Source organism: Sinocyclocheilus anshuiensis, unplaced genomic scaffold (assembly GCF_001515605.1).
Source record: "Sinocyclocheilus anshuiensis isolate Anshui unplaced genomic scaffold, SAMN03320099.WGS_v1.1 scaffold587, whole genome shotgun sequence".
Taxonomy (NCBI): domain Eukaryota; kingdom Metazoa; phylum Chordata; class Actinopteri; order Cypriniformes; family Cyprinidae; genus Sinocyclocheilus; species Sinocyclocheilus anshuiensis.
Genome location: NW_015552579.1, coordinates 214,615 through 227,672, shown reverse-complemented (window position 1 = coordinate 227,672; position 13,058 = coordinate 214,615). Strand labels below are relative to the sequence as shown.

Below are 13,058 nucleotides of genomic sequence, written 5' to 3'. Positions count from 1 at the left end.
TTCTGCAATCGTTTAACCTTTACTTGTCATGTAATGTTTACTTTGATTGCCATAGACCACAAAAGGCGTACGGAGTGGATCGGGAAAATGATCTGGATAAAATTTTCAGCGATTAACAACATAAATTCTGCTCTGGATCACACAAAAGATACGTAAATATTTTTACGTTTTTTAGCTAAAAATACGTAGCGATTTGTACGTTTTAAACGTTGAAATACGTCTAAATTGTACGTTTTAGCATTAATAAAAACGTACAAAAGTGTACGTTTTGTGTTTGTAAATGTTACGTATTAATACCTACGTATAAACATGAGACCAGGCTGCTTTTTCTCATATCCAAGTTCCAAAAGCTGTTAATCTGCAAAAACAATAAATTGGTCGATCTCTATCAGAGAATTTAATTTACCCAGTTAGTTTTGACTATGAAAGATAGCAGACCTTCTGTGAAAAAATTAACCCCTGCAGTGTAGAAATTGTCATAAATTGCCTGTTGAAGTCCTAGGAGACTATATTTCTTATAGGATGGGCCAACCCTAGTGATTGTGTGTATTTTGTGAGCAAACATTAATTCTCTGTAACTTAAATTTAATGGCTCTGAGGAATCTGGCTTGAGGCTGATTGCATTAATTGGTTTGTTGTTGCTTAAATCATGTTGTAATACTGTGCTGTGTGTGATTCATTCCCCATTGACTATGTGCAGATTACAACCGATTTTTGGATACGCCATCAGGTTGAAATGACATTTTATGCATTAGAATGTATTCATAGTTTTGGAGGCACATACATGCAGATGCCGTAGATTATATGATTTTGACATAGATTTTTTATTTTATTTTTTTATTTTTTGTGGCCGCAGTTCCGCAGTCTCACAGAGTCACTCTACCAGTTTAGACTTTCCCAGAATTAAAGACGTAAATGTGTGCCACACCAAAATAGAAACAATACATGTATGTATTTAATTTGTTTGTTCACACTCCTCTCCCTCTGCTTCTTTGTTTCAGTTACTGAAGAATCGATCAAGAAAACTAAAGCAAGAAAAAAAACCTGTTTCGTGCACAGCTCAACACACCCCAGTGTATTACAGCACACACAAATCCATGCAAGCTTTAGTGTGCAACACTTTTTTTGGGAAAACCAAAATTTTGATTTATTTATTTTTTCTTCATATTTATTTGACAAATCCAAAATGCACACCCAAGTTCTTCATAACCAAATACCTTATTGGCTTAAAACTGTGTTTGTCATTATCATTGAATTAACCCTAATATTATACATGACCATACATTATCCCACTTTTTAGCTACTTAATAAATAAATTAATAATAATAAATAAAATTTGATATTTGATTTAAAATCATGTGAGAATTAAGAGTGTTACAAGAGACAAAAACTAGCACACCTACGTAACACCTACGAACTTGGTTGCCATGAACAACAGCTAAATAAACAGTTTATCGTCATTATGGAAAAATAAGTTCCATTTAGTAATTTCACAGTATACAGTTGTTAAGGACTGAAAAACGTGTCAAAGTGTATTGAAAATTATATTAGCTTGTCAGAACAGCATTGTATTTTCTCTCTTTTTTTAGGACAGATTTATTTTTTAATGCTCACTAAAGGTCTACCTCTTAAAGGGGTCAACCAAGAGCTTGTAACACTCCAAAGAGAAAGGAAAACTTGAAATCGCATCATATGACCCCTTTAATGTTTGATTCTGCAAGCCTGTACTGGCAGTGTAACTCGATCATGTGCTGGATCAGGACTTCCATTACATGTGTTGCTGTATTAAAACCTTTACCTTTACCGATCACCTTTAAAATTGACTGAAACATTTTTACTTCAGAGTCAGAATCAGAAAAAGCTTTATTGCCAGGTATGTTTACACATACAAGGAATTTGTTTAGGTGGCAGAAGCTTCAACAGCACTTCAACAGAATTACAGTGACAAGACACAGATAGTAAAAATAGAATATGTAAATAGGAAATAATAATATACAACAAATATAAAAAAAAATACACAATATACAAAAATAGACAATCGATGTAATTTGTAGGTACAGGTATGATATGTACAAATGCAAGGAAATGTGAATAAGAAATATGTGTGTTAAATAGATAAATGTATAAATGGTGTTGTGTATTACACATTTATTGCCAAGTTAACTGAGATGAATTGCCTGAGGGATGAAACTGATATTATGCCTGGCTGTTCAGGTGCTCAGTGTTCTGTAGAGCTGACCAGACGGCAACAGTTCATAGAGGAAGTGGCCTGGATGTGGGGGTCCAGAATGATTTTGCCAGCCTTTTTACTCACTCTGGATGAGTGCAGTTCTTGGAGAGTGGGGAGGGTTATACCAGTGATTCGCTCAGCGGTTCAGACTATCCGCTGCAATCTTCAAACTTGCAAACTTGCCACAAGTTATGGAAATCCTGCATGACAGGAGTTTGACAGTTTAACCCTTTTGCTTTGTTTTTGTTTGTTTTTCCTTCATAGTAAGTTATTATTGTATCACCCAAGGCTATTCAAGAGAATTGAGCAACCAATTTGGTCAAATCTTTGTATGATTTAAAACGGGTATCAAATTCAAAAGATCAATTATCTTCCCTTAAGACAAATCAATCAACCAGCCAACCAACCAACCAACAGTTTCAAATGATTATGAATATAACCCTTATCTCTAAACCTTACCTGGATTTTAATTTTAGATCTATGAAGATCAATGTCAAGTTGTCAGTGATAGCTGGAAAGGTAGGCCCTACAGCTTCTTGACTTACTGCAATTTGTATTACATAATAAATGCAACGCATTGATCAGATATCTTCACTGATGCAGTTCCTTTCTGAGAACAAAGTTTTGAATAGCTAAAAAGCTAGTTATTGACTGATTTGTCTTATTGGATGATTTGTAACAATTTTAGCAGTTGACTAAGAAGTTGAGGCTGTTTATATGAATAATTTGGCAATCCTATCAAACGTAGTCTTATTCGTTTATGTAATATGGGGGTGATGTGATTCAGTGGTTAATAATTTGGCTGGTAACCCAAAGGTTGTAGGTTCAAATCCCAGGAGAAGCCCCCAGCCACCATTGTGTCCATGAACAAGATGTCAGGTTGCTTCATAGAGACTTTTTTCCTGGTCTTTTTGAACAGACTGTAGTTGCAGTAGGTACAAACCTGTTGTTTCATTATGACAATTATGTGTTAATAGTGCCATGATAATAAAATCAATAATTGGAAATCCCCATCACTTCTTGTTTATGGGTGTGTGTACATGCTGTGTGTTTGTTTTATTGCTTATGTGTTCACAGTGTGAACTAACAAATGTCGACCAAAGCATTTGTTCATATTTCATTGTAGTCTTGTATGGAAAATATCGAGAGTACATCTTTGCATGATCTTCCAGTAGGTTCCTGTGCAACCAGTAAAACAATATGTATGTGATACCTAACATATTCTTAGAAATTCAGAGGTAGTGTGTGTCAAGACTTCATGTTCAGTACAAAAGAAGGAAAAATATAATACATACTGTATATTATATATATTGATATATTTGTTATAGAGTTGGAAAGAATCATAATCCTTAATCTACTTGTTTTAAAGTCATTGTGAGTTTACTTCTAGGAAATAAAAAAACACACAAACATTGTAAAAAATAATTATTGTAAAAAAATAAAAATATTTGAAATATGAAGATTTAAAAAAAAAAAAAAAAAAGTCTATGCTGTTGGCACCAATAGCCTCGTGGGCAGTGCACGGACATATAGTGTCGTTGCGCTTTGGCCATCCCGAGTTCAAGTCCCGGCTCGTAGACCTTTCCCGATCCCGTCCCCCCTCTCTCTCTCTCCCACTTCACTTCCTGTCTACAATACTGCCCTAACCTAATAAAAGGCAAAAACTCCAAAAAATAAATCTTTAAAAAGGTCTATGCTTTGTTGCCAAAGTATCATTGCTTCTTCATAAACAGAGTTAACAAAAATGTATCGTTGCTTATTTGAAGTCTCACAATTCAATAGGATTTACAAATTAAAAAGTAAACAAAAAGATTTTTTCCTGAGCTGACCCTTTTCAAAATTATATGCATTTTATACAAAAGATTCATCAGTGAGAAGCATCTGTCATGTCTAATTTAACATCTTGACTGGGAGTGGACAGTGCTTTCATGCTACAGTTGCATATCGTCAACATTTTTCTTTTCAGTTCATCTTTTCAAAAATCCTTCAGTAATGCAACACAAGTGGCTGATTTGGCAAGATTGGTACATTGACTGAGGTGAAGAACTTGTCAGATGTGCAAATTCTCAAAATGTCTGCCCTCTTTCCAGTCTATAGGATAGGTTTGCCAGAAGGAGTTTGAGGTTGTCTGATGTCACCTTTATCAAAGGTGAGGAAGTCGAGATTTCCTTTGCCACACTGTTAGATGTTCCCATCACTTTCTCTGACTTTCTTCCAGGCTTCATGGTCAAAGAGAGTGGACCATATTCACTGTACCTGGGGGGTCTGGGATTTCTGCTTTCTTGGTTCTTTGTCGTAGGAGGTTGTGCCTGTTTAGGTTGAGAAGATCTTGGTGCATCACTTTCCAGAGAGAGCTTGACAGAGCTGTTTACATGAAGAGAATTGATCATCTGTAGATTTGATTCTGCTGGGATGCCATTGCCACCAAAGAGTCGGAGCTTCCTCATGCCATTTTCTTGAGGGTTAGAATCAGAAAGGTTTCTAAAAGGACTTTTCAAACTCAAATTGGTTGGCTCCTCACCCGTGGTGAAGCTCTCAGACGTTTCTGAGCGTGATCGCACGTGGAACTCGTTCTCGGGTTGTGCTTCAGCTTTGGCTGGGTCTTGAGACGCAGGGCTGTTTGCAGCAAATGTCGGGTTGAAGAGCAGTCCTCTCCTAATCAACTCATGTAGAAGCTTTAGAGGAATCTGAATCTCCATATTGCTGTTCGGATCTACGGGTGGGTGTCCAAGGGGATTGCTTCGGTTTAGGATCCCTAACTTAGGTGTAGGTGCACCAGAAGATTCTTCCTTCAACCAGTCCGTGTGCAGGTCTCGCTCCCGTGCTTTCATAGCGAATGCTTCGGAGTAGTTCAGTCTACGGTTGAAGAGATTCACTGAAGGAGGACTTGCTCTGCGTGGGACTGGATTGGCAGTGGAAGAGGTAGTGAGATCAATGATGTCAGCCGTCACCGGGCTTGGTCCTACTCGCACAGACCCCGCACCTCCTTCTCCTGAGGACGTTTTGTCCGCTGTTTCCCCCTTTTCTGCACCTTCTTCGGACGTCAAACCCCTTGGAGGGTAAAGAGGTGAGGCTTCGTTGAGGAACTTGGGCTTTTTTGAAGGTGGGCTGAAAGATGATGGTGTGTCACTCAGCGTCTCAAGTCTGTTTTCTTTCCGGCTGAGGTTGAGCGGTTCCTCCCAACCAGCTGATGACGTGTACTCTTTAGCCAAGTGGCGTAGCATATCAAGTGGCTGTTTGCAGCCCTGAACCTCCACAGAGGATGTGCTCAAATACAAAGCAGGTGGTCGTGGAAGGTCTTGAGAAGGGCTATGGCTCAGATGGGGGAGTGCAGATTCTTGAAGAGTCATATAATTGGGTAGAGATGTACTGCCGTGTGGGAAGTACGGAGCAACGTTCAAAGGCATGTTAAAAATCTGTCTCTGATGCTCCGTAAACATGTTTGCGGAGTGCTTGAGAGGGAAATAAGAGTAGAATTCAATTAATTCAGTACTCTGATAAAAATTTGTAGTTTCCATTTTTACTACACTCTCAGAAAAAAAAGGGTACAATAGCTGTCACTGGAGTGTGGTGCCCTTTCAGAAGTTACACTGTTGTACCTTTTGTACCACAAAGAGTGCATATATAAGTACCTTAAAGGTACATATTAGTATCTAAAATGTACATTTTAGTACCTTAATAGTACATATGTATACCTTTCGAAAGGGTACCACCCCAGTGATAGCTTTGGTACCTTTTGTTCTGAGAGAATATGTCTTTGAGAGTATATATTCTGTTTTTAAGATGTCATACCCGAGGGAATGTTGGGAGGTGTTGGAAATCTGCACGCTTGCCATTCCCGGGGTAGTCGTGCTCAAAGTCACTGTAATTGCTGGGATGGAAGCGTTTTTGCGATCGAGGGGTCCTGAAGACTATATCATCCCTGTATCCACTTTGGTGACACTCAAAAGGAAGAAGCAGCCTGGTTGGACAAAAAGAGCTTTGTGACTAAAATGTATTTAAATCATGTAATATATTTTTTATTATATATGAGCAGCTGCTGGTTAAGGTTACATGTGCTTACTTTTCATAGTGTCTGCGAGTGCAAGTGGCTGCACTAGTGCTGCGCGGGTTTCCTCCAAGTATGTTGTAAACTTTCTTCCACAACTGCTGCGCAGTAACCTGGAAATCATACACACAGGATGTTTCTATTTTTTGCTGGCAAATAAAAGTCAGTAAAAAAAGTCAGTCAGTAAGAAAGTATTTTTCTTAGCAGTAATCGGAAGTTATTCATCTTAAGTATGCTATCAAAAACATGGGAAGTACCATTGTGGTTTTCGCTCTAAGGAAATAAGTCCTTTGACATGAAATTATGTGACTTTTTTTGTTGGTATGTAACAGCATTTATGAAATTGTTGTCCAAGGTGGAGTCATTCTATTCTCAGCGCACAGTAAATGTCTTTTTACCTGTTGATAGCCTCCTAGCTCCTTTACTGTCTTGTACATTAGGAACATATCGACTGAAAAGGAAAAGTAACAAAGTAGATGTTAATACTCTGAAATAAATCCTTTGAGACATGTGTTCACTTGTCTTTCTCACTCACTCTGTTTGAAGCCTAGATGAGGTATTCTCTCAATCGGAGTGTCTCTCTGTTTCATAAAGAGGTAGAGGTCTTTGAGGAAGCTCTCTTCTGTCATCTCCTCTCCCTGTTCTGATCTGTTCTCCTGCGGGCCGTCCTGCTCCATTGTACTGACCTGGAAATACAGAATCAGCATGTTCAACATTTCACAATGACCACGTTTGGTGTAATAAAAAAGGTAAAATCTTATCTAGATACAGTTTGGATACCTGCTTTTTCGTTATTACTATGTTCCACATTTTGAAAATGATTGAAAATGCCACTATGAAATGGCACTAATGGTAGTATGGGAATTATGTACAAATCCTAACTTCATTGTAAATAGTGTTGAAGGAGTTCACATGTATTCTAGATACTTGATTCCTGCTTTTCCTTCACTATCTGCTCCAAATCATCCAATCATACAATTTACTAATACTAAAATAATTAAAATAATAATACTAAATTGTTTTTGCTAAGATTTTCAAATTTTTAATTTCAAGAAACAAATTCAGTGTGTCCAAACTAGTATATATTTAGACAAGTATAAAAGATTTTTATTCTTCACTTCATATATTTTCTATTATTTTTTGATTACCTTAAATGATGATATTACTTATGTATCCTTTATTGACATTCTAATCAATTTTACATACAGTAATACTCACAAATTGTTCTTGCACAGAGTAAATTGTGCATGAACTTTATCTTCAACCCTTTAATCTACTAACTGTATCTTCAACCCATCCTTAACTTGTTAACTCTGCAAAGCTCTGTTAGATAATCAATTATTTTATCCTCAGATCAAAACTTTACCTGGCCTAAGATTTGTGTGGCAGATTAATATATTAATCATGACAGATCAAGAACATCTGAAACTCATGGCTTGACTATCTCAAACACTCAGTGTACCATGACTTGTTACGGTCAGAAGTAATTAATCTAAACATGTCTGACGCACATGATGCTTATCCGGCATGAGTAGAAAATGCGGCTTGACAGCAATATTGAATCTCGCATTGTTAGCTGCACTTATGACACCTGTTCTCATATTTCCTACCTCTTTGATTTTCACTTGTTTTTTACAGGTGCATATTGATGAATACAGTTTAGTTGATTCCTTATTCCTCGAGGTAAGTTAAGATGATTTAAATAATGCATTGAAAGCTTGGAATGCTAACTTGCATCACCAAAATACAGCTTTCTTTCTTGCTTTCTGCCTTTCCTTCTTTCTTGCTTTCTCATATATATATATATATATATATATATATATATAAATAACTCAACACCAGTGATGGACTTGTGAAACTGACAATGTCTGATCCCTCCAGTGTGATGCAACAATTTCAGGCCTTTAAATGATATGCATGAACACTGTGATTTATAAACAATCACCAATGCTTCATATAAGCTGTGGAAGCAATTACTTGACTCAAACTATTAGTTTGTCTCATTGACGACTCACTAATCCACCACTGACAATGACTGATGATCATTCACTCCAAGCACATTCATACTTACTATTCATCTTTAATCGTGATGTAAACAGTTTAACACAGCCATGTGGGATTTTGTTTACTTTATTACCAATACATATAATCTTTTCTGAGATTTAAAAGGAACCAGAACTTTGCATTTGTTCATACAATGAAAGCCAATGGTGTCCAAAACAATACTAGACCCCGTTGGCTTTCAATGTATGATAAAAAAAAGAAATTTTTCAAAATATATTATTTTGTGTCTGTCAGAAATAAAGAAAGTCATATAGATTTGGAACGACGAGGGTGAGTAAAAATTTATTTTTGAGAGAACTAGCCTTATGTTTAACCCAAAAATGTCATCATCCACTACATCTTACCTGTGTCTCTTCAGATTGATGTCAGTGGGATGATGGTTTGCTGGATAGATCCTATTTGGAGGATAGTAATCCAGAGAAAGTTAAGCTAAGTATCCGGTATGTTTCACAGAAGCATTTTGTGATGCTTACACACCGTTTCTCTACACCTGAATGAAATCATGGCCTCGTAGTGCTGAGATGTCTTTTCAACTGTCTTCCTGTTTGGAATGTTAAGTTGAACAGGTTCTTCCTGTTCTGAAGACAAATGCCAAAACCTCAGAGTATAAATATCGCTGATAATTACTCTGAGATTATTACGTTAATATTTAGTCATCAAGGTTTGTTGTTTCCAGGAGAACCCTGTCATTATTTCTTATTAATGACTTTTTATTTTTAATACTACATGAAATGTTTTCCCCACCCAAGTTTAAATGGCATTGCATTCCACGGTAATGTGCTGTTTTATATATCAATAAAATGAACACTCGTTTTTAGTCAGACTTGCTGTAGTTGACCTTGATGCGCCAAACGTTGAAAATGTCTTTCATATTATCACTGATCAGTGTGTGAAGTGTGAAGTGAAGTGTAAACATCACACTTTTTTGGTCAGATGTTGAATTCTCAGTTATATCTCATCAACAGTAAGTATTAAATGTAAGTATAAAGTTTCTTAGGAATAAAAATAGATGCCGTAATATGTAACTTTATTATTAAGATCAAGATTCCATAGCTCAGAATTTACTGATGGAAGAATTTATCTGAGAGAAATGCATGAGTGCATTTTGAGATCTCTAACTTTTCATTGCAGACTTTGGTATTGCAGTAAATCTGAGACATTGTTAAAATGGTAGATCACCCATAAATTAAAAATGTATGTATTTTATGACCCCAATTTTCCTCAATATATATCTCCATCTCAGGAACCGCACTCCAGTGGTTTGAGTGTTCCAAATAAAGGTCCCAAAAGGGGGGTTTTGCAGACCGGACAAACTCAGACTGAACACACAGCAACTTAAATACAAGACCAAACAAGAATAATTAGCAGTCAACTCAACGAAGGGATGCGGTGCAAAAGAAAAACAAAGTCCATGTGGTTGTGACAGAAACATTATTATTAAGATTAAGATTATATAGCTCAGAATTTACTGATGGAAGAATTTATTTGAGAGAAATGCATGAACGTATTTTGAGATCTCTAACTTTTCATTGGAGACTTTGGTATTTCAGTAAATCTGAGACATTGTTAAAGTGGTAGATCACCCATAAATGAAAAATTTCCTTTTTTTTTTTTTGTAGTGAGGTCCTCTGTATTTTATGGCCTCAATTTTCCTCAAAATGTTTTCCTGTTTTTCTATATTTTTAATTATTATTTCATAAGGTAATAAAGGAAGTCAAATTAGATAAATAATTTAAAATTATTTTTTTAAAGATAGATCTTTTTTGAGTAGATTCCAACTGATATATGTTGCAGCAAACTTATTTTTGTTAAGAAACATAAAGGGACATTCTGAAAAAATCCCCTTGAAAAGGAAAATATGCCGAATTTCCTCATTTCATTCTCAGATCCTGATTAGCAACTAGATGTGAGCTGATGAAATGATTGGCAGTAAATTCTGAACCTATTTCCTGCAAGCATTGTTTTTCAAAAAATGTTTCTACATTTTTTTCCAACTTTTTTTTTCCTCAATTGTCAACAGTTCTCATTCTTTGCCATGTTTCTTTACACACTCACATAAATCATGGACAAACATGTTTAAAAGCACATGCCATGTTTGAAATGCATCCTTGCATAGGGGTGATTTATGCCGTTTCACTTGTTGCAATAGCCGATTTTTCCCCACAACTGCATGAAATAGCTTGCAGCAGGGATGTGTTTTGAGGTTCCAAATAAAGATCCCAAAGGGTGGGTGGGGGGTTGCAGCAACACCATAGAAGAATTGCTTTGGGTTCCCCAAAGAACCTTTCAGTGAACAGTTCTTAAAAGAACCCTTTTTTATTGGTGTGAAGAACATTTTAAAGTACCCCATTATGCCATTTTGAATATTCCCTTTCATGCAGTGTGTAATGTAGCTGTATGTGAACGTAAACAGTTGTAAAGCCAAAAGTGCACGATAAATAAAATGATTGTCTCCCAAAAGAAAGAATCGACTCTTAACAGCCTAAACGAGTCGTCAGTAATTCGAATCCCACTTCCGTCACGACTACACATAACAGGGTAATACATTTGCATAATGCCCGTCTATGTTCTACTTGACCCCGATGACAGTGTTTGCAAGAATGCACTTTGAATTTTTTTTTTTTTTACATTTTTATTTATTATTTTAACATTATGCTTTCCATGTCAATTTTGACTTGTCTGGATCAGTACATCATATTAACTATTTTCAAAACCGTAAAGATACTATTATATCATTTTTGCATAATCGTTGCAAACCCCTCAGAGGACCTCAGATGATGCCAATCCTGAAACAACATACAGAACTACCAAATTTTGCTATAAGTTTGATTGCATCATATAATAATTGCTGTTACTAGTGTTCATCGTCTGTTTGATTACGTCTTTAATTTATTTTTCCGTACATTTCTGCCATATGTACATAAACTGACAGTCACCACTGATAAGCTAAAGCTACTACTAAATATTGTAGAAACTTAATTTTCTGTAAAGTTGCTTTGCAACAATTTGTATCATAAAAAGCGCTATACAAATAAACTTGAATTGAACTGAATTGAATAATCAGATTAATATTCATGAGGCAAACACATGCCACCTCACCTGTGAACCAGTCACAACGTAAACGTGCAAAGCATTTCAAATATGCTATCAACAGATTCTCATGATTACCATTATCAGATGAACAAAATTGCAGCAGGTTCTCAGTTTTCAAAGCACACCAGTGAATCTTAGAATGCCAGTGGTGTGTTTACATCTGCTTAAACATTAAAGTACTTGCAGTGAAAGTTTTCTTTTATTCTCTGACTGTTTGCACAGACTGTGTGTTAACTGATGTGATTTAAAGGGGTCATATGATGCGATTACAAGTTTTCCTTTCTCTTTGGAGTGTTACATACAAGCTGTTCGTGAATAGATAAGATCCCTAAAGTTGCAACGACTAAAGTTTTAAACCCAAAGAGAGAATCTTTATTAAAGTTAAGACTGGTCCACGCCCTCCTAAAACGCCTCGTTTAAACATGCCCCCACATGTCTACGTCACGATGTGGGAAGATTTGCATAACGCCGCCCAAATGTTCACGCAAAGAAAGAAAGAGTGTTACGAATCCGGTTCATGGACTTCTGTCCAATTGCCTACAGAGGTCACTCTTCCATTTTAGTGACTATCTCACTACACAGTAGGGATGTGCATCTCCATAACTGAGGCCGATGCGATACGCATCTCGATGCATAGCCAACGATACGATACATTGACGATACATATGAAGTAGCTAGCGATGCGATGTGATATGATTCACCCCTATTACGATGCAGTGCGATCCGATTTCGATCCGATTCAACACAATGCGATTCGATGCAATGGAAAAAATATGGTCGCATTTATTTCTTTGGTTCAGGCAGACAGCAAATCATAAATTAACTTATGTGTCTTCTGACTTCTAATGCCTCGAGGCCTGTTTCATAAAACAAGTTTACCAAATAGGCCAGGCTTATTTCAGCTAGTCTGACTCACTGTCAAATGATTTGGTTCATTGTCAGTTTTATGCTGGAAAGCTAACCTGGTCCAGGGCAGGCAAACTGTCAGACTAAGCTGAGCTCCTCTAACACTGAACAATAGGAATGCAATGATATTACCACTGACTCTCTCACATACTATCATAGCCATGCAGCCTTTTTCTCTGGTTTTATGACAGCTGTACCTTTTATAGTTAGAACAGATGGCATTAGAACTTTACAATCTAACATTGCAAGCATTAAAATCACTCAACTAAAAGTTAAAATCACTAAATTAAAACTGGGGATCGCGGTGCTGAGGAGATCGGGCAGCAAGAACAAGCGGAGAGACCGCCGGTGGCTGCCCGAGGCGGTGGTGCTGGAACTATGGAAGATGAGGTGGGACGGAGAGCTCGCGGCCGCGCTCCTGGGTCGAGGAGGGGTGGCTGCCGTCCGTGAGGGAGCGGAGGAGTCTGCCCGTTCGCCAGGAGGCCGGAGCCTGCTGCCATCCGCCATGATTGGGGAGGAGCAGGGAACGGGAGACTTGCTGCCGGCTTCTCTCAATAGGAGGAGCCATCGCCGTCCGCCAGGAGGCGGAGGAGCGGTGGGCCGTCCACCGACGATGTCCAGTACCATCGCATAGCACCGCGAGTGAGATCCTCTCAGCCGGTTGAGGACCAAGCGGCAGTGTGTCCGGGAACCGGACCGATTTTTTTTTTTTTTTGA

The 13,058-nt window shown here is 37.4% G+C and overlaps 1 protein-coding gene across 1 annotated transcript; it reads right to left on the bottom strand.

Annotated features, from left to right (window-relative positions):
• Positions 1-3,728: 3,728 nt before the first annotated feature.
• Positions 3,729-7,088, bottom strand: LOC107665214 (uncharacterized). Its single transcript, XM_016455999.1, has 6 exons — positions 7,059-7,088; positions 6,814-6,964; positions 6,677-6,729; positions 6,294-6,391; positions 6,023-6,191; positions 3,729-5,682 (listed from the first exon to the last, which is right to left on the bottom strand). The coding sequence occupies exons 1-6, from the start codon at positions 7,086-7,088 to the stop codon at positions 4,297-4,299; spliced, it is 1,887 nt and encodes a 628-aa protein (XP_016311485.1). The 3' UTR covers positions 3,729-4,296.
• Between the last annotated feature and the right edge of the window lie 5,970 nt (positions 7,089-13,058).

Bases quoted from the DNA above. Each gene is read 5' to 3' on its own strand.
- LOC107665214 (XM_016455999.1), bottom strand. From the start codon at position 7,088: ATGTGGAACATAGTAATAACGAAAAAGCAG. The intron at 6,730-6,813 runs GTGAGTGAGAAA...TTTCCTTTTCAG, and splicing joins TCATCTAGGCTTCAAACAGA to TCGATATGTTCCTAATGTAC. The intron at 5,683-6,022 runs GTATGACATCTT...TTCCCTCTCAAG, and splicing joins ACCTCCCAACATTCCCTCGG to CACTCCGCAAACATGTTTAC.